This window comes from Bacillus rossius, chromosome 1 (assembly GCF_032445375.1).
Source record: "Bacillus rossius redtenbacheri isolate Brsri chromosome 1, Brsri_v3, whole genome shotgun sequence".
Classification (NCBI taxonomy): Eukaryota; Metazoa; Arthropoda; class Insecta; order Phasmatodea; family Bacillidae; genus Bacillus; species Bacillus rossius.
In genome coordinates, this window is record NC_086330.1 from 113,932,876 (window position 1) to 113,955,557 (window position 22,682).

General features: G+C 41.6%; 2 protein-coding genes across 5 annotated transcripts in view; one reads left to right on the forward strand and one right to left on the reverse strand.

Annotated features, from left to right (window-relative positions):
• The window catches only part of LOC134542448 (ecdysone-induced protein 74EF-like), a 507,486-nt gene that overhangs the window by 238,699 nt on the left and 246,105 nt on the right, over positions 1–22,682 (forward strand). For all 3 annotated transcript variants that reach the window (XR_010076802.1, XR_010076801.1, XM_063386723.1), the window contains one exon: positions 20,698–20,780. The gene's annotated coding sequence lies outside the window, so the exon portion shown is untranslated. The remainder of the gene's footprint in view (positions 1–20,697; positions 20,781–22,682) is intronic.
• LOC134542433 (U7 snRNA-associated Sm-like protein LSm11) overlaps positions 1–22,682 on the reverse strand; it is a 195,055-nt gene that overhangs the window by 51,163 nt on the left and 121,210 nt on the right. The window contains exon 5 of one of the 2 annotated variants that reach the window (XM_063386691.1): positions 5,376–5,779. The exons of the other annotated variant lie outside the window; for it this stretch is intronic. Within the exon in view, the coding sequence (XP_063242761.1) occupies positions 5,715–5,779 (65 nt within the window). The 3' untranslated portion in view covers positions 5,376–5,714. Of the gene's footprint in view, positions 1–5,375; positions 5,780–22,682 lie in introns of those variants that run through there. 2 annotated transcript variants of the gene reach the window in all.

Consider the following 22,682-nt stretch of genomic DNA (forward strand, 5'->3'; position numbering starts at 1 on the left):
TCTCTCTCTCTCCAGAAATAGAACCTATCCGGCGAACTCTACCATTTCTGTCACGATCCACCTTCAGAGGGGGGGGGCGAGAATCGTAGCTCTTTACATAGAAACAACTCGCTTGGCATCAACTAGTCTTAACTTCATAAAATACTTTACTGTACCTAGGATCATAGGTTCGTCATCCCGTACAGGATGTCTGGTGAGAGCTGAACTAAGGAGATTTTGCAAAATAACATAATACTTAATTAAAATTATTTTATTCTTAAAGTCAAATACTCAACATCATTTTAAAGAACATTTAAATAGCGGGATTACAATTTAAAACAATAATCTCTTTACTTCCTTAACGATTGAACGACCTTACAAGAGAGAGAATGAGAGAACTTCACTAAACACTTCCCTAGTCCTTCCGAATACCTCAAATCATAATTAATACTTAAAATTAAAACAAAGATAAGTCCATACTCACATTTTCCGAAAAGCCTTTCTTGATCGATTACTTAAAACTAACGTAGGGGCCTCTCCTGCCCTTAAAATCCGAACGAACATTACATTTTAAAAATTATAACTAAACGACTAGTGACGAAGGCCATTGCCTCCGCCCGAAAGCTTGAAGATGACTACATTATGACCTAACTTAAATTAAACGACTCGTGGCCTCTGGCGTCGGCCATAGCTTCTGCCCGAAAGCTTGAATTCCTACATCACGAACGAACTAACAACTCGTGACCACAGGTGAGACGCATAGCCTCCGCCTGAGTGAGCCCCGAGTCACCACTCACTTGCGCTTAAATTCGCGCGCCCTGCCGCGCCTACCATAACAAAAGCTCGTTATTGAAGTCAAATTTACTAAACAACTAACTAGAACATCTGGGAAGACTACCCCCCCTCTACCCCAATGTGCAGGCCACACCGCGCGGCTTGTTACGACAGCGCGCCCCAGTAACTGCGGCCCGTGGCTGCGCCAGCGCGCGGCCAAACAAACAAACAAAATTCTGCAAGCCCGCAGCGCGCCGCGCCGGCCCCGTGCCCCAATTACATGGTCACGCCACTTGCGCTGACGAGTGAACAGAGCAGCCAGCCCAGAGTCCCGTCAGTAAAGTCCCTAAATTTGATTTCAACAACCCTGCAAAATTTCAACCCGCGACAATATAATTTAACTGTTTAAACGTATTTAAATTCTGTGATAAATAGTTTGATATCGTGAGAAATAAAAATATTGAAAATGTAAAACGAAGTACTGTACCAGTGGGTATCCAACCCGAGCCGGCAGATTGCAAGGCCTTGCGCTTGACCACTGCGCCACGCCATTCACTTGACGCGACATTAAAACATATTCCTCAAATATCACTTCAACTTAACTAACAAATTCGGAAGAAAAAAATAATGCTTTGGTACAGGTGAGACATTTCCAAGTACCTAAACGAATGAAAAAGTAGTAATCTGGGAAAGAAATTCAAAAATTGAGAGGGAATTAGGAATGATATATCTTATACGAAACTAATTTAACACAATGTTAATAATGGGTTCAACTAATACTAGCGCCGTTAGTTCGCAGGCCGCCGTTAGTTCGCAGGCCGCCGCGAGCTTCATTAAGCGGACGGAGAAAGAAGGTAAGTTGCCAGACCTATATATATACTAGATAATGCCCGGCATGCGTTGCAATGCCTCAATCAATTTTTTAATTTATTAATAATGTAATTTTTTAAACGTATACTAAGCATCTCTCTTTATCTCTCTAATTCTCTATCTCTCTATGTATATCTCTATAACTCTCTCTATCTTTCTATTTATATCTCTATCTCTCTATATATCTTTCTACATATATATCTCTATATATCTTTCTAGCGGACCCGACAGACATTGTCCTGCCCAAATGTACTTTTTGTGTGATATGGATATGGCGGTAAGTATTTCTACGCTGGACATTTTGTATCTTCTCATTATACATACCCCTCCTCTTGGGCACGCCACTGCCGTTACCAAAAACCTTTCCCATGGTTACGCAGAAGGCAACAACAATGCAAAAACCCGTTCCATGGAGGCTAATTATCAAGAATGCTTAGTTTTTTTTCTTTTAAAGCGTGTTTTTTTAGTTTTTTCTTAGCTCAGAATCGAGATAAAATATCCAATTGTGAATCTAAACCATCCTAGAATTCCCGTGAACTCACACAAAAAATTTCATCAAAATCAGTCCAGCCGTCTAGGAGGAGTTCAGTGACATACACACGCACACAAGAAATATATATATAAAGATATATATATATATGGTGATATTAACCACGGTCATATATATATATATATATATATATATATATATATATATATATATGGTGATATTAACCACGGTCATATATATATATATATGGTGATATCACCATCAAATAACGGGGAAGCCTATGATGTACATTCTATATTGCACTGACCCGAATACTCACGATGGCAACCTTCTTTTCACAGACGAGAGAGCCAAACGCCCGATCGTGCATCTTCGTTTTTTTTTTGTTCATTGTAAAAAAATATACAACTCATGATAACTAATGGTCAATTAGGTTAGGTTAGCTACATTATAAATACTTTAAAACATTATGGACGGTTGATTTGGTTAGGATAGCTACATTAAAGATACTGTGAAATCATGTAAACTGTTTCCTAGCCCTGGATAGCTACATATTAAAAAGTTATTTGCTAAGCAACCATAAAATGATTTTACAGTATTTTTAATGTAGCTATACTTACCTAATATAACCAACCTTCCACAATATTTTAAATTATTTATAATGTAGCTAACCTATCCTAATCGACAGTAAAATTTAATGCCACACCGATTTATACAATGAGATAGAACGGAAGAAAAAAGCGAGCATGAACTTCGGGGAACTTCGGGTTTGGCTCTCTCGTCTGTGAAAAGAAGGCTTGCCAACGTGAGTATTCGGGTCTGTGAATATATAATGTACATCATAGGCTTCCCCAAATAACGACCACAAAAAAATCAAGGTTGCCAACATTTGCTTTCGAAAAGTTAACTTTCAGGTTGTTAGGTTGCCTCTAAATCCCGCACAGTTCTCGGATTTGCAAAGAAAATAAGAGCGTTAGATATTGCATTGAGTTACCATTCATTTATCTTCCTTGCTTTGAGTCCATGCATCGCTATGGGGTCTACACTGGCTTACTTTTTGCCCAAAAAACTGGACCACAGGCTCACCTGACGGCCTGCAGGAGGCAGTCCCACCAGCCTGGTGTAGGACGCGACAGGCATAATAAGCCGATGACCTAAATTAAATATCTACTCGAGAAAATGAAGTGATATGCCGATTATGCTCAATATCCTTTATTTGCGTCACTGTGTGTTACCGTCCTTAGTGACCTCCTGAACACGAAACGTTAAGCCTTAATAAAATAATCTCTCTTTACTACGTTGATGGACTAACCTTGGGCTAGTAGATTCGTGTATTATCATATTAAGATTTTAAAAAAAGCTTTAATGGTCGTCGAATATATAGTCAAAGTGTGGAAAAACATTAGATTCTGCGGGAGTGAATTTTGAAGCATTTTTAAAATTATTATAGATACCGACATTTGTGTGAGGTTAAATGACAGGATAAACAAGTAAATGTGTAAATAAACGCTTGTAAAACGAGAATAATGCGGTGCATACAGTACAATTTGAAGATCGAACATCTAGAATATCGTCTGTTACTACTCCATTAAGCCGCAGAACAGTTTTATCGAGCGAGTTGGCAAGTTTGAAAACCTCTGCGAATCGACACGCACTTAGCTTCAGCGGCAGCACGCTCACTCGCGCGCCACTTTTTCCCCCTACTTTGCTGGAAAGTAGTTTCTGCCTTAGACGCATTCAGTGCAGCGCGGAAGGATATTCTGGCCCCAATTGTGTATATGTAACCACGACCACGTCCGGAAAGGGCTACAGTTTAATTCATTGGTCAACCGTTGTGCAATCAAGGGCCAATTGTTTACTCACCTAAGGCACGTTCTACCATGGCACGTAAACTCAGACGGATCGCGTAAACGGAGAACGGATTTCCCAGCAATTTTCACTATCGCGTCTGCTGCTTCCACAGAGCACGGAAACGTAACAAATGGCAACCAATGCGAATGCATTTCAAAGTTACGAAATATTTAATTATAAAATTAATAAAATGCTTATAGATCATAGCACGTTTATAATAAAAATAAACGACAAAGTAATAATAGAACACTAGGTATTCTTGTACTTGAAATCCTTTTTAACGTATTTATAACATTAAAGGAGTGGCTCTCGCAGCCAATTACTGTCTACTACTGGGTGCACAAAGCAACGTCGATGAAACATACAATGATTGGTTTTTATGGGGATTTATTTCCCGTTATTTTGCAAGATGACGAAAACAACATACTTCAAATCACTTGCATTTAAATTAAAGTTTTTACGTTATTATTATTTCTACTAATCAATACTTTTTCAGCGTTTATAAAATACATTCCAACACAAAAAAATATTTGGTTCCAAAATTATTTTGAAACGTAATAGAATAAAGTGATTGAATCTTAATTTGACACTACAATTCATGTTTAAAAAGCAAACCATTCCACAAGAACAATGATTTATTAATTTTTTCATTCATTGTAATATATTTCTATCTTTTGATGATTGAAACGAATAGGCAAATTTTCTTTTTCCATCAGTTATAAAATGCATCCAGTTGGCAGTGGGCAGTCACAAAGGTGCCACCAGACCGTGTTATTTAGACGTACTCGTAGGGGTTAGAGGAAGTAATAAAGCTCGCTGAAGCTTGTCCGTGGACCGCACAGCAGTCCTCCCCTGGCTAAGAGCTGCGCAGTGGCGAGGTAGGGCGCACTGCCGTTACAGAAGCAAGGCAGCGGGAAAGTGGGTCACTCCAGTTAGCAAGCACAACTGAAACTTGCCCTTTCGCGCCGTCTTCATTCCCGATACCGCTTCAACTCGTTAAAGAAAGCTAGCTAGTGAGGCAGTGGCGCAGCTAAGGTGACTGGCGCCCCTGGCCAGAACTGAAAATGGCGCCCCCTCTTGGAATAAAAGAGAGTGGGGGGAGGGTTCAGTAACGCTAAACCGTCGCGCCCCCCCCCCCCCCCCTCTTACACTGCTCCGGTGGGCCATTCCTGCCACCCGCTTTCTACGCCACTGTAGTGAGGGGAAATGCAACTATTTTGATTAGTATACAAACTTTCATTGCTGCTTAACATACCTATTAAAAAAATGCGAGAATTCTTGGTGTTCACAGCCCGTGTTCTTATTTATCAACATGATTTACGAACCTGTCTGAACATGACCTACCTTTTCTGATGAACATCCGAACATTTACTCACAGGGCCAAAAACCGGAACAGCATTACTTCACTAATTTAATAAAGCGTGTTTACTTAAACATAATGTAAGATAAGGAAAAAGCACTAGAAAATATAGCATCAACAATTAACAATGATTTGCTGTTCTTGATCAAAATTGTAGTTAATTAGAGTTATATATTTTCTTCAAATTTCTCAAAATGTCCGATGCAGAAGGTCGATAATCTTGACTTTCCGAAGAAAGAAAGGACAAACACAGACGTGGTGGCGTTGGCCGGTATAAAAGTATTGACTCCAAGTCCAAACAGAAGATGGAACAGACTTGAGGCTGAGCGGCCTGCGGCTGCGCTTCACGCTCAGCCCGGCATGGCGAGGCTCAGCCCGGCATGGCGAGGCTCAGCCCGGCATGGCGAGGCTCAGCCCGGCATGGCGAGGATAGCTGCGGCGCCACCCGCGAACCGCTAAGAACACAAATACAAAGGAAAATACGCGTCAATTGCTCCCAACAACGAGTACAGAGCATAACCATACTTACCAAACAAAATTAAACCTACCCCGAAGGCGATATTTAACGAAGATGTTAGATAACTGTATTGCTAGTTGTAGACCATAAGAATTTAAGCCATGTTGAATGATTCAGGACACAAAAAAAGCCGAGAGAAATACATTTAAAAGGTTTACCAAGCAAAAATCATAAGCCAATAATAAAAATTCAAATATAACATAACTGAAACGGAGCACTCAAGCACAAGCTAACGACACCAGCGAGTTTTCGTTTCTTCAAATTAAAAAAAAAAGTATTAGTGCAACATTTTAATATTACCAAATATTAGTGAATTATAAAGCATGATAAGTATAAAGAATGGTAATTAAAATTTGCATAAGAGAACAAAAAAAATTAAAATAACACAACATTTTTGACATAAAATAAAATAATATGTGCCAGAGCGCTCGTATCACAGTCTGCACACACTGAGTTCATTGGCATGAAGCATTGCACGGAACATGTCACGTGACCTAAAATCTTGAAAAGCTTCGGCAGAAAAGTATGCAAATGAGTGTGCAGTGTGGCAAGTCAACTTTCACCGTCCACACTTAAAGTACATTCGACACGCACTAAAAACAGCGCCATTATTTCCAGGAAACTTTACTGCCAAACCTTTCACGTATTTAGTGAAAAGGAAAAATATTTTGCAGCTGACTCAGTTTGCATGGGTGGTGAAACTTATAATACGGAATCGTTTATTTACGAGTTATTCGCTAGTGTACCTTACTGTATTATTCTATGATCAGGGTATGAAAATAGTTTGGAAATTTTTAAAATTTACTGAAAAACTCAATTTTTACAACACCTGGCATTACTTTGGTTCATTTAGCAATGTAGTTAAGCAGTATGAGAAGCAGTGAGTAAAGTTAACTGTAAGGAGCACAGTACTTTCGGCAAGCTAACCTTCACAAATTAACTGGTCCTGCCTATAATTCGCTGTACAACGTGTGTTTACAAATGAATATATGCATGTGTGTGTATGTGTGTGTGCGTGGGTATGTAACTTTCACATCATGACAAACTTTATTTTAGCTTGAGTATACACATATTTAATACCATTGCATGGTTATAACCATGTTTTTAAAAATAAATAAATAAGTTTTGTCCATGCCACCCGTAGCCTTGACGTTCAAGGTATGCTTATGAAGGAAAGTGTGCGTGAACCGAAGAATACAATGAACCGAAATGACGTGGTTTTCCTGTTGTAATAATTATCCACAGATTGTCTGCATGTGACTGTAGCCTGTTTCCTGATTGGCTAGTCGCATTGGGAAGAGGGCTCGGCATCGGCTGGAACACAGGTTCTGAAGAAAGGAGAACGTATGATTACAGAGTTAATACAAAATACACGGCGAAACTTTGGTTACAAACGCAGGACACGTGGAAGGAACAGAAATATCAGTGACCATAGTTCCGGAATGCCCCTGTTTATCGCTAGAGTCGTTGCCGTTTACATAGAGATGCATTTACTGTATCCCAGTTATAAGGAATTCCAGATACTCGGGAACGTGTGCACGGTACACAAAAAAAACACCATATATGTATAGTTAGTTGCGTATCTCGCCGAGATGGCATTCCATACAACAACATGTATCCAGTGTATCTACTTTCACACGACGACGATGACTCAGGAGATAAACAAAAGCATTTCCTGACATTATTATCTCATCTATACATGCCCTACTTTATGTGAGCTAAGTCTTAACGTGTATTTAAGATACATGTTGTAGAATTGTTGAAGGTAAGGTAAGGTAAGGTGCCACCGAGTGCTGGCGCTCTAGGTTCTGAAGAGACTGTAGTCCGCAACGGATGATAGTAAATGAATAAAACTATTTCTGAAGTATGTCTTCGACCCGCAGAAACGCTCGCACGTCCCAGGAGAGAACTGGTGGTGTGTCTGTGTAGTGAGGAGGGGTGATAGTGCGATGCCCGCTGGTGCTTCTAGCGCGGTATCTGGCTTCTGACTGGCGCGCAGTCTCACGTCGTGCAACGGCCAACAATGACATTTGAGTGGCGATCATAATATTACGCAAAAAGGAAATTTTAACCGACGGAAATTTTAATGACGGAGAAATGAAGCTAAAGGTGTAATGCAAGTTCCTTGAGTGCTTTGAAAAATCTGTACCGGGTTTTCATGTCTAAATAATACTTTGAAAACACGCAATTTAATCATTTCCATTCTTATAAAACTTCAGTTTAAAAACTAAATACGGAAACAGAACTACTCATCCGCCCTTAGAGTACTCTTAAATGCTTTTCATAAACGGATACCTCTCGGATCTTGAACAGTTATCAAATCCCTTGTTTGTTTGTTTTATTATTATCTGAACCTCTGCACTGAGTATGTGTGCCTGGGTAGACAGGGCCCTTTGTACTCGATCTCATTGGTATCAGGTCAGGAGCGACGAGATTAAAAAGGGACACTAAAACGGGAGAACCACGAGAAATAATGTGGTCGAGTCTTTGAGTACTCGCCAGAGATGAGTAACACCTAACCTCGGTAATGCGCAAACTCATGCGTTCTCATGTTGCAAATAACTTATAATACGAAACTCAGGTCTTGGACACGAATTTTTAACGTAGAATTCTTTAAACTGGATGCCGAGCGTGATAAATATACGCAAGTTGTGTTTTCAACTACATTTCTGGATGTGAATCACACGTAGTTTCCGCACCCGCCGCTAGAATTCGCTGCCGGAGCAGCTACGTCGATTATTGAATCATTCCATTTGCAGCACGAAATTTTAAAATATATAATGAAAAGGCCCCGATAAAAGCGAAAATGACTTGAAAAAAAAAATACTAAACCCCGGATATGGACGTGGTTTTCGACAAGGAATTTTATTAAAATACTGCCGATGTTGTTAAAATTCATTTAAACAGTTAATAGTATAAAATTTCCCTTTTGTCTTTGTGAACTTTGGTTCGTGCCGTCCGCCACAGATGGCAGCACCGTTGGTGTTACACATTTCCGTTCCTTGACTTGCGTCGCATTCACGAAATTTCTGCCACCAAATGCCGTATACCGAGAGCTAATATGTTACACATAAAAAAAAAAAAACAGATCCGACCTGCTCGCGGCGACGTCCGCCACGTCTCCAGCTTACGAAACACGGGCCGCGGGTGCTCCTCGCCGCTCGGGCTGAAGCGCAGGTCGTGCAGTCGCGCGCTGACCTTGTTCGCGGCCCGCACGCCCACGCGTGCACTGCTGGCGGGGGGAGGGGGGGAGGGGTTAAGTGGCACGGGGAAAGTGCACGCCCGCAGCAGCGGTGCTTTCTTCGGGCGCCCTCCGCCCCTCCCCAGCCGGCCTGCCCAGCCTGCCCAGCCTGCCCCGTGGCACGAGGGGACCGATAGCGTCGCCGGAGCGCGCTCGTTTCTTCTCGCCAGAGCCATTCGTCTCTCGCGCGCGAGTACCGATCACGTGCCACGATCGCCGCAGCTCTCAGTTCCTGGTTCACATCGTTTTGTCTTCTGACAATGTTATTTTTCAACAGGAAAAAAATTTATACATTTGTAGAAGTTAGGTCAGACATAAAGGGGAACTAGTTCTCAATGTTTTTAAATTATTTTTTTTTGCTACACTTTCCATATTTTATCTATTAAGCTAATTTTTGGAATGTCGTGGTGCCATTCTTTAACAGCTTGTAGAAATATGATACTTACTAACAGCTGGGAGAAAATAACTCATAACGTTAGGAGAACGATTACAATCGTCATAATAACCACCCTTGTACAAATCTGTTCCATGTCAAACCAAATAATTTAATACGTTGCAAGTTGTATAAAATATATATTTGAGAATCCAAGATGGCGGGGCCTAATCACCCCTTAAGAGTGCATATGTCTATATTCTTACAAAAGTACTTATGAGAATGTTTGAGACGCAAGTAAGTGAATCGAGAAACAAATAACTGTGTAAATTTCAATGAGGTTAATCAAGTTTATTTTGAAATCAGGAAATTGCCTGACTATGATACCAATTCTCGTATATATTATAATGTATATGCTATAATGGAATCACATCTGCGGAAAGTTCTCCGGCAATGGGCTAGCCTCGAATCGTCAGTGGGTGATTTAAAACAAAACTAGCTATTTCCTTTAAATACTTGAGGAACAATGCATTTTTAAATATTATTCAACACTATATATCAAAAATAGCTTGGATATATACAGCGGAATTCTACCAATCAGGTTACTTCGTTTCGAACGAACACTTTCCCAGGTTATAATATCACTATATCACTATGTACAAAAAAGAACTCGCGCTTATTTTAAATGACGGAATGGAAGCTGTTGCGTATACTGAACGTATCTATGATAATTCACAGATAAGCAGCTGAAATGGAGTTACTTCATAATTTTTTTTCCATAAGATAGTATAATAAAAAATATTAAATAGAATATCTGACATTTTGAATTAGGAGAGCGTCTTTTAGAAACCATTAACTATGAAGATTACAATTTTAATGGTCATACGAGAAGAAATATTAACCTAAAGGACTTTGGTGTGTTAGGAGAAAAAAAGAGAGAGAGAAACTCAGTTGGGGAAGGATACTTTATTTTTAGTATATCATTCATAAATAAATAAAAATTGTTCCTCTAAAACTCTGAAAAACTAAGTTTTTTTTTGTTTTTGTTTTTATCATTAACGAACGGTTATTTCAAAACTGTATACCACACGATTCCTTGCTTTCAGTACATACATACAATTTTTTTTCCTTTAAGGTAGTTAAAATTGTCTTGTAGAAAATAATGTTTTTATAAACAATTTACTGATGTTATAGTATGAATTAATTAAAAACCGTTTGCAAAACGCAAAACATTTTAAGATACTAGCCCCTTTAGAGGGATTAGGCCTCTCCATCTTGCAATACATTTTCCGTGCAAAATTTATTTTTGCTTTGACATGGCATAGGACTAGCTAGCTTTGACTACTCGCTAAAGTCAACACCTGTGAATTGGTGTGGTTATCGTGACAGTTGTAATCACCCGCGAGAAAAAAAAATGTTATTTTTTTTTTCGCAGAGCTTGTAAACATGTAGTCGTGAGAAGGCGTAGAAGGTCCGGGAGATACGGTATGTGATTGGGAGGGATAGTTGGAACGAGCCAGACGGCGGGTGGCTGGGGGGGGGGGGGGGGGAGTCGCCCTGGCCGCGACTCCGCGGGTGAGTGCCGCTTCCCCCCCCCCCCCTCCTCCACAACCCAGGGAGCAGAGGACAGCGCGCAGCCGTGCTCTGCGCAGGGACATTAGTCCATGTGCTTCCACAGAAGATTCCTTTGGAAAACACTTGCCAAGAAGTAGTTTGTAGTGATACAAGAAATATATTGTGGCTTTTGCACAACACATTCCTATGGTAACTATTGCATATATGAAATGCGTGTTATCTAGATAATACTGAGTATTTCTTACGAAAATTGGCTCATGATTTTTATACGTATTTTAATTGACTTTTCTCTCAAGGTATTTTTATAACACGGGAAATATGATTGAATAATCAATTATTTGACTTTGTTTTTCTTTTATTATGCTTATTAATGTGTGCCTTTAATACTGTAAAGCTATTCCGGGAACGGTTCACAAATAACTTTAACTATTTGGAAGTTTTCTGTACATAAAAAAAAAAAACTTTTCAGTGTGGCTGCAGTGGTGACTGGCAGACCATTTCACGACTCTAGTTGAAAGGAGCACCAGACAATCGTTAACTTCGGTCCCATTCATCATTACAACACGAGACATAAGAACTCGCTTAAGGTAGCAAACTTCACACATCAATTTACAAGCACCCTTTCGTCCATATGGACGTGTGAGATGTGGAATGATCCACATGGAGAGATAAAAAAAAATATTTCACTTGTGTCCTTCACGAAAAAGTCCTTCCTTCTACAAAACCACCAGCTTAATAGCAGGTAACGATAAAATTATTTTGTGCAATATTTTTCATATAATGATTTTGTTGTTTTAATTGTATCGTACTAGCGTGTAATTAATCTAATATTTAATTATTTGTTTTTATACGGTGGTGTATTCTCAATGCAAATATTTCGTCACGTACCAACTGTAAAACACGTGGATTGGACCCAGAACAAAAAAAAATAGCGTGAGATAGTCTTTTAGTACCTTCTATTAAGCTTGTTTTGTAGAAGGAAGGGCTTTATTTTCGTGAAGGACGCAAGTGAAATATTTGTTTTTGTATCCCTCCCTGTGGACGACCCCGGGGCGCCAGGGCGCGGGGCAGCCGCCAGCGCTGCGGCTGCGACCAGAGCCGAGGCCACCCCCTCCGCCTGCCGGGAGCACCCCGAGGCTACCCCCTCCGCCTGCCGGGAGCACCCCGAGGCTACCCCCTCCGCCTGCCGGGAGCACCCCGAGGCTACCCCCTCCGCCTGCCGGGAGCACCCCGAGGCTACCCCCTCCGCCTGCCGGGAGCACCCCGAGGCTACCCCCTCCGCCTGCCGGGAGCACCCCGAGGCTACCCCCTCCGCCTGCCGGGAGCACCCCGAGGCTACCCCCTCCGCCTGCCGGGAGCACCCCGAGGCCACCCCCTCCGCCTGCCGGGAGCACCCCGAGGCCACCCCCTCCGCCTGCCGGGAGCACCCCGAGGCTACCCCCTCCGCCTGCCGGGAGCACCCCGAGGCTACCCCCTCCGCCTGCCGGGAGCACCCCGAGGCTACCCCCTCCGCCTGCCGGGAGCACCCCTAGGCTACCCCCTCCGCCTGCCGGGAGCACCCCGAGGCTACCCCCTCCGCCTGCCGGGAGCACCCCGAGGCTACCCCCTCCGCCTGCCGGGAGCACCCCGAGGCTACCCCCTCCGCCTGCCGGGAGCACCCCGAGGCTACCCCCTCCGCCTGCCGGGAGCACCCCGAGGCTACCCCCTCCGCCTGCCGGGAGCACCCCGAGGCTACCCCCTCCGCCTGCCGGGAGCACCCCGAGGCTACCCCCTCCGCCTGCCGGGAGCACCCCGAGGCTACCCCCTCCGCCTGCCGGGAGCACCCCGAGGCTACCCCCTCCGCCTGCCGGGAGCACCCCGAGGCCACCCCCTCCGCCTGCCGGGAGCACCCCGAGGCCACTCAGCCCGTGCAGGGAAGTGCGGGGGTCACGCGGCCTCGCGCCTTCCAACAAGCGAGCCTGTGCACTACCTCAGGTCAAGAATATAACAACATTTCACTCTATGGTTTTTGGTATCAATCAATTAATAACCGTAACAAATCTTTAAAAAAAAAAACCTATTAAGTGGTTTCGAAATTCAGATTACGGAATTTAATAAAAATATTTTAAAAAATTACCGTTGTCTTGTGAGATGTAATTTTTTTACTACATAAAGTTTGTCCAAATATGCTCGATTATTTCCAAAACCTTTAAAAAAAAACGTACGTAATTATTTCTGCAGTAATTATTTTCTATAATTTGGCCAACTTTCCTTTGTTAAAGATATCACTAGGTAAATTAGGAATGATTAATAAGTAAATTAGGTATACCAGAAGCTTACAACCAAAATATTATCATCTTAAATCTACTGATGGTCGTAAAGTTTTGGTGGTACCTGTTAGTGCGGGTAGTAACGCAGTGTGCAACTACTCACCAACTGTACACCCACAACAGTCGCCTTACATCCAGCTTCATCCCCATGGAAGGTGTTCCTGTAGCTTCGCCGCGTTTGTGCAGGGATAGATTCAATCACACAGAAAGTGTCCTGAATTTTGCCGCGTCACGTTGGATTCAACATTAACAGCGTTTTGCCCTACATTTAAGCAAGCGTATTTATTGCCCGAAAGCCATGTGCTGAGATATAAGGTGACCCTTTCTAGCTTTCTTTATACGCTGGGAAGCTATTAGTAAATTGGCGACGAAACCGCCGGTGAGTTTCGAAACAGTCAATCACCAAGTCTTAAGAAAGACAGTGTAATTTTTTACAGTTATGTGTGATATTTGAATGTTTGTTGCTATATGGGTGGATAATTTTGAAAAGAGTGATGGACATTATATAAAAAGTCGATGTTATATATAAGGAAACACTTGGTACTCCTTGCAGCTTCTGTTCGGCTTTCAAACTCTGGCAAAACCTACTAACCAGGGGGTGGCCACACGTCTACGTGATTCACGTGGTAACTGTGTAAAGCCATATCGGTTAGACGCCCAAAACACTGGCTGAAGTATAGCCCTTGCTCGCATCGTGGAAACAGTTTTAAATTACTTTGTTTGAATGAACGTGTCTTGTTTTTAACGACGGAGATTCTAATCCATAATTACTAACCATCATAAGATGTTATCGAGCACCATTTAAGCTATGTTTCGAGTCGAACAACGTGGCGATGGCGAGTTAAAAAAGTTATTTAAACTACGTCACAGCATGCCGTCTCCTAACAATTCCTAGCTCCATGTTGAAAACATTAAAAGACAGAGAAAATGAATACACAAGGCACACACAGAAAACAAGCCAAAACCAGCCGATGTTAAATGTTAAATGCATAGACAGCACAGAGAATTAAATGGAATTAATTGGTCATAGCAATATTACAGCACAGACGAACAAAGTGGGCTGACAACAACGAGAAATTTGCAACAAAGCATAGTGGAAACAGACAAACAAACCCTTGGACAACACAGCGACAAACAGAGGAACCCAAAGATAATATTAAACAGATAATCTGGACTTCTTAATGGCATACTGTGTAAACTAGCAATTACGTTTGTGCAAAATAATGTTTGAAATCAGTCTTCCCCTTTTCAAGAATAATTCAAAAACGCATCGTCCAAAAAATAATTTCAATAATATCCAAAACCATATTCTGATACTGAGATTGTTTTTCAAAGGCAGGTGATGACAATGATCATACAACTACAAATTATATCAGATGCCCATATCAATTTCTGAATATTTATCTGCAAAAATGAATGTTAAGGCACGCAGTTTGTGATCCATATTATGCACAACAATAGTTGTGTTAAATCCAGTCGTTGTAACATTGCAGCATTTTTATTCACTCATAAATACGAAAATTTTAACACTTGATGTGTATTATTCTGAGGCCTGGGTAGTTTACTGACTAGTTCGTTAACTTTATAAGTGATTCCTGTCGTGTCTTATAAGGAGCGAATGATACTCACATTCGAGACAAGACCGCGACTCCCTATATGAACACAACCGCCAGTTACATTAATCTTATTAAAAATATAATGTTTGATAAGAAGGACAAAACTGCATAATCTCTTCAGCAATTCACTCTAGCGTTCCTGTCCAGACAGGAGCAGGTTTCAGTTCCGTAACAAAAAATACTATACTGTATCCACACGACCTAAATTTTAAAAAATAAAAAAATACTTGAACTATCACTCTGTAAGTTATAAAAGTGAATAATGGTAAATTTTATTCTCGTGAATTTAATATTTCGGTGAAGCGTTTCCTTTGCAGCACAGATATAACCAGGCCACTTCCACCTGTCATTCTTATTTATACTTAGTTTATCGATAGTCGTGTCAAGGGTGAACATTCACGCTCGGTCTTCGTCGTAGCTCATGTTGACTCATCAGCACCGAGTCAGATGATGGACGAGCACTTTGGCAGACGAAAACATTATGGCGAATCCAATGTGGCCGCCATGACGTCATACTGGCTGTCGTAATATATACTTCTTGCTATTAGTGGTAAAGTTCATAGTAAATAATGCGGAAGAAGGACCTGTCGCAATTTTGTTTATAAATTATTGTATACACCGGGAATCGAACCGAGTACTCAGTACTCGATGACATAAGTATATTTTTACTAAATATTTTTCATAATAATGGGTTAAACGTTTTTTTTTTTAAGATTTAATGCAAAAATGTGAATCAGGTGTCAAATTACACATGAGGAGTCATGATGAGGGTCAAAGTCAATATCCAGGCTCATAGGCTTGAATTTACTTTTTAAAATAATTTTTTGGGGGAATCGAAGCCTTTTTAGGGGAAATTTACCCCTGTAGCATTTTTTGAAGGAAAAAGTGGGAAATTTTCCCCTTCAAATGGATATTTTTCTCTCGAAATAGATGAATTTGTTTGACATTCTGAGGATTATTTTTAGTCGTTTTTGAGGACTTTCATGCTATTCTTGGCCGCAGTAACGTCACAATCCAATATTGCTGCCGACACCACGACACCCCAACCTTGAACCTGGCGCCGGAATGGCGTAGCCAAAATGAACATCTTCTCATTGCTATAGCGCATTGTTTAAGCATTTTAGCTTAAATATCTACGAGAATTCTCAAAGAGCATGCGTGTAACTTCGCTGCGCATGTCTTGACGGTACAATCACCGTGCCCGCTCGCCGCCTTGTCTGCGTCCACCTGAGAGGCCTCGAGCGCGCTCAAATAGTTCCAGGCATCCGGGTCTTTTCGACATCTGCCATCTCGGATTTATTATTTTGTTTGCTATTATTTAAATTTTAATTCATCATCCGTAGAATTATTGACCCGAAACACTATTTGCACTGGAACTAGTAAATAGCTGGGAATAAATAATTGAGTATTTCTCGTGGTCAGCCTGTAGTAAGACACAAATGTTGAATTCAACAAGAGAACAAAGCATTGGTGTGCCCAAAAGGGGAGTGTGTAGATGGGAGATATTCCCAACTAACAAAGGGAAAGAATTTGAAAGCAAACAGCAGACAAAGTGGATCTATTTCTCCCTCCCCTTCCCCTAATCGAAATAAAATATTACGTCTGCCCTTGGTCCAAAGCTAGGTATAATACTCTTGTCTATTTTTGGCAAGCTATGGTTAAAATTTAAAAATACGTACTCAGAGAAGCGTGTGACTAAGGAAGGCTACACGGTCTGTTTCACTCTTGTTTTCCCGCCGGAGCCGCTACTCGACATGCGAAAGCGCTGGTTTCGCGGGCCGGCCGACAGACAACCACCTGACGAGGCCACGCTCAGGGAGGGGGAGGGAGGAGCTGTGGCAATCGGGGTAATGAAGCCCTCCCCTCGCTCCCGAGCCGCGACACTGGGCCAAGTTCGGCGCGGACAGTGGGTCTAGGTCCCGGTGACGTCACCGCGCATGCGCGCGGGGGGAGAAAGTGCGCGAGAACGCTGGGTCTGGCCACGTGACCGCGCCGCGTTGGCCGCGGGTAGCGCAGATGCGGCGGACGCCACAGACTTCCCGATCAGAAAGATTTTTCTATTTGCATCGTGCCACGGGCGTTACGTTACTGAACTAAGCATTAGACTTTTGTTTTCGAAATACATATGATCAGACTGGTTCATTAGTCTTTTCTTGGTTAATATCTGTGCAATTTCAATATTTGTTGAAAATAAACCTGTGGTGATTAGGATTGTTAGGATTAAACCTAATATTAATCCAAAATGTTCTCTTGTTGAGATATTGGTTGTTTTAATACAATTCTTTGGATATACGCATATGCAGCTTTGCACTCTTTGTCACGGAAAAATTTCAAGAATTCAAAAAAAAAAAACACTCTGGATAATATAGCGAAAAGCTGGGCCCAACTATGAAACTAAACAGGTATTACGGACAATACAACGACGATAGCACCGCCGAAAACAGTAGGCTTCCGATGACAAAACAGTTGATGACAGACAGTCTGTTTATGCCTGATGACGGGATCAGATGCAAGTTCCCCAAACGTCGCGTTCATCAGTGCTGCCGTCGTTGTGTTGTCCATTATACCTGTTTAGTTTCATTGTCTGGTCCATCTGTTCTCTGTTTTGTCCAGGGCTTCTTTTTTTTTTCCTTCTTGAATTTTTTCAATGATAAACAGTGCCAAACTGCAGTGGCGTATGCCCAAATAGTTCTATTAAATCAAAATACACCAGTGCTTGAATCATTTCGAACAACAGATTGACTGGTGTTGGTACCTGGCATCCCTGACAGCCTCGCCTAACCAACTGTAGCAGCCGCGGCTTGCTCGCTGAGGAACTAACTGCACCGGAGAGAGCGGCTGCCCCGCGACAAGTAGCGACGCGGGCGTCAAGGCAGTTGTGATAACAGCAATCCGTCACGGTTCCGTCGTCCTTTGATTCACGGCGACCTTAAATCACGCTCCGGGAGGGAGGCGCCCGCCCGCACTTCGTCGCAAGCCCGGCGAGGGGTGTTATTCGTGTCGGCGAGGCGGGATGATCAGTGGGGCGCGCGCGGCTGCTTCTGGCGCGGTGTCTGGCTCCGGCCTGGCGCGCGTGGATCTCAGCGGTCCCCCGAGTGCCTTTCAAGAATCTCTACCGGGAGCACCATACCTGAAAGTTATTCTGAACACATTTCGTTTTTAGCCAATTTCACTCTCCGAAGATGAAGTACCTGCGCAAATAATACGCGTGGCCTCGCGCAGGTGATGCTGCAGAGCCTTGTCTCGCGACGTAACCAAACAGCGTATAAAAACGTACGACTCGGAACCATGCCGAAGAAAACACCCTCGCGCGATTAGTTTAGATATCAGAAACCATTGAGCAAAATGCCACAAAAAAAACTTTTAGTGAAAATAAATGAACAACCCAAGGATGGGATGGAGACAAAGAAAATATAAAGTGACAATAAAGTTATCAGCTGGACTTGAATTTTACGAACAAAATTTCTGGTACCGTACTTCAGTTTTTTTTTAAATTGGTAACTTAGTGGATATTTAATGACATGTGTTGCCTCTTAACACCCAACAACAGCCAACACATCGTGTGACGATGTCATTCTGACCTCAACATATTCTTAAATAATATTTTGTGAGTGGACACCATTCATACATCTCGAGCAGTTCATAAAGGGCGAGGGTTCTGCTGCATCTCTGCGCACGGCGAGTGCCTGATGAGAAAGGGGGGGGGGGGGGGGCTGGTCCCACTAGCAGAAGCATCGTGAAGCGACTCTGGGTTCCCGCACTCAGGTCGTGAACATCTTTGGGACGGTGTGCTTACTGTCGCGCGGTAACGCACAGCGGCTTCCGGCAACTTGACCACGATATACGAACTCAGTTCTCGTACGTTAGAGTCACGGAGGGGTGCCTGGTTCGAACCCACGTCGCAAAATTTAGTGCTTTTATCTTATGTATTATTATTTTACTAAGTATTTATAACGTATTAAAAAAAACCGCATGGCAATTCGTCTGGGTACACTTAGGAAAATTTGTTTTAAAATATTAAAATGGCTGTAACTGTATTCATTTTAGGGGAAAACAGTAAAATAATTTCACCTATAATCTTAATATTTTAAGACGCCATACGTGTTTATCCATTAAATACTTATTATACAATAACTGTTTAGAATCTCAGCAATCATTCTCGATAACTCTGTGGCATCTTCATGGCACTGACATATTTTTCCTTGTTTAATTCTGTTGTGTTAATATTAACGTATTTTAATTTGCCTTGTTTTCATGTATATGAAAAGAAATCTTTGGTTAGCGATTTTAATTTAACTTTTGTATTTTATTTTACCACTTTCCTTGCGCTTCTGTTTACCAAAGGTTGGCTCCAGCAGGCGCTAAAAGATTTATATTTTGTAATTTTAACTAGTGTGTATGTTTGTAACTTTATACATCAGTCTTTTGTAATATTTTTATCATTTTTTATGATTATCTGTGTGGGGCGCAGATTACTGTTCGATTATTTATTCTACGTGTGAGACCTTTGATTCGAGTCTTAATCGTGTGACGCGCGACACTAGCGCCCGTGCGCAGTGGTGGCAAGAGAGAGATACTGGAAATGAGGAGTCGAGTCGCGCCGGCCGGACTATACACATACACACATAGGCGGAACTTCGTGCGGCGCGAGTAGAAGGGTTTTACTGGGCGTGCCTCTTGTTCCGGCCACATGAAATGTGTTTAAATAGTTTTGGAGCTGCACGGTGGTTTAGGACTTCACGAGTGTAGAGAGTTCATGGTGCCAGCGCATCGGCTGTTCACGAGGTGTGTGTACCGTGCACTGGTGATGCAGTAGAGGGAGGCCCGAGTTGACTTCGTCATGGCTCTACTCGCAGGCTTGCTAAGCAGGGATCGTGAAGTGTGAGGGCGTTAGAAGAAGGTGGACCATGCTGAGGTTCGTAAGAAGGCTCCACGCCACGATGACAACCCTGGACTACAAAAAAGTGGATCGCAGTCTAAAAACCTCCGCCCTTTGCGCCGCAGTTCACCCATGCGTTTGCCCTTTCGGCATTTTGAATGCTCCGTCAGTGAAGTCACCTGTGACTGAACGTCTTCAACGTATATCGTAGAACTGTCAGCATAGTGCAGGGCTGTGTACGAATATTACTTTTTTTTTGTGAGAAACTGTTTTCAAATTTCTTTTGCTTGTCAGCTTAATGTCTCGTTTTAACTTTTACAATTAAACTGCTGTTTTCTTCGGGTCTGCTACCCATTACTCTTATTAACTATTTAAAAGTCTTGATTATATTTAGTTATGAAATTAGTTGTAATGTGGTTACTTTATGGTAGTTATTATTTTATGTTCTTTGCTTCAATATTTGGGGCCTGTTTCTTTTTTATGGAGAGATCGCGCGCCATGTTCGTGTATTTGTTCGCGCGTTAGCGCCTGGTAAAATACATTTCATAAATTTAAATAATTTGTTGGCTTGGAATTACTTTTTAAATCTCACTGATAATTGCGCAACCTTAGATTTTGATTACTCCACTCATTACTTTTGCCCACTCCTGGCATCTAGTCGGAGACGTATCTTCTTTACGGAGAAACGGCCAAGTCTGGGAGCGGAGACGGGGGTAGCTAACTGTGTGGAACAGTAGAGGGATTTTTTAATATATACCCTCAACCCTTAATCATGATTTAACTTGAATAAAACAAGTTTACGTGTATTTTGTAGACTTAATCACGCTGCAACACAAACAGAACCTTGAACTTGTGTGTTTCAGACGGCTCGGTGCTCGACCGAACTTCTCCGCCTGATCAGAGAGCGAGTGCCGCGTGAGACGCGACAAGCCTGGCGTATTTGAGGGTACGTTATTAAACATTCATGATACATACATACTAGGGTGATGCTTAAAAATGTAAAAAAAAAATTAATGGTTCACCCTCTCATTTTATTCTCCCACATGTAAAATGGTCTAGAATTTTTTTTGGCTGTATTTAAAGCGAATTTAGGGGTCGCTACCAGCATTTAAAGTTTATAAAATTACCAATATTGCAGCACATGAATTTTTAATATAAGGAAATAAGTAATTTTAAAATACTTGAGCAACCAACCACCACTTTGCACATTAAAGGGAACATTGTCGTGCTGAGACTCCCCTCCAAGCAACCTCACCCCTCCCCCCCTCCTCAAAATACCCCCTTTACACCCCTCAAACTAACCCACAGCCGAGGTCATGTGTGAGTTGCCTGTCAGTACCTGTCTGGGCAGTGTGCCTGTCTGATCTGTGCAGTTGTTCATGTAGCTTATCCAGAGTGTTTTTAAAAGTAATTATGATTGTGAGTGTGTGGTTAAAGTTGGTTATTGAAAGTGATTTTGGTTTGTGAATTCATAGTAGTGTTTTTGTATTCATTGTTTAAATAGTAAACCAAATAATTACACAACAAACTAAAAAATATTATTTACTTGAAAAGTTTTTATCTATGTAGGCTGCAAATTTATGAATTTAAACTGAAAAGTCATATAATTTATGGTTACTAATTTTATAACTATTAGTATTTACCATGGAACATAGTAAAAACTCTGCAATTTCTACAAGGAAAAAGACAGAAATATGGTTGGTCGGACAGATGTCTGAAACGTTCATTCATACCAAACTTCCATCTAAACGGGAAGTACTGTCCGTATTTTTTTATTATAAAGAACAAGTAAAGCAAAAGATTCGTGAAGCTGCTTATTCGACCTCTAAAGATTTGCTAGCCGTTTGGAATAAGGCTAGGATACCTACCAGACAGCAAATACATGTTGTTGATAAAGTAGAAAAGTTATTCAAAGAGTGGCAGAATCTGAACAAAAAAAAAGAGAACAAATCTAAAAGATCAGCAGTATTAAGACTAAAAGAAGAAACATGGAATTACAATTTAGATTACTTATTTGATGTAGCGCATGCAAAGGCACTGAAAATTATTCAAATTCAAGAAGATAGAGACTTTTTAGTGTTGCAGCGTGAAAAAGGACGTCAAGGGAAAATAGGTGGCATTGACAAGAAACTATCCAAGAAGGAAGAAGAGCAAGAGCGTAAAAAGGCTCGAATGGAGGTGCTTAAGACAAAAGAAAGTGATAGTATTAAGGCAATCACGTGTAAATAAGAAATTCCTAGCATTTTTTCCGATGATGAATCCTCACATGATTACGACAGTGACTTTGAGGGGCCTTCAACATCTATATCTGGGGAAATACAAAACATAGGACTAAAGAAAAGAGGAATAAAAAAGCTGCTTAACAGAGAATTGACTACAAGCTTGGATGTTGCAAAAATAAGTGATCGCAAAGCAGCTCTTGTCCTTACATCCACTTTAAATTGGCTGGGATGTGATCCTGCAAAATATAATCTAAATTTTTCTTCTATACGCCGTCAGCGAGTTGAATGCAGACAGAGTATAGCAGAATATATAAAAAAGGAGTTTTCAGCTGCTGTACCTTTAACTGTGCACTGGGATGGGAAAATGTTAGAAGATATTACAGGACAGGAAGTAGTCGATCGTCTTCCAGTTTTAGTTTCAGGAAAAGGAGTGGATCAGCTCCTTTGCATACCAAAACTTGAATCTGGAGAGGGTGAAAAAATAGCATCAGCAGTTTATGACTCTCTCATTTCCTGGGGTATAATTGATAAAGTGAAGAGTATGTGTTTTGATACAACTGCATCTAATACTGGATCACGCAAAGGGGCTTGTATTTTACTTGAACAGAAAATGGATAAAGAAATGC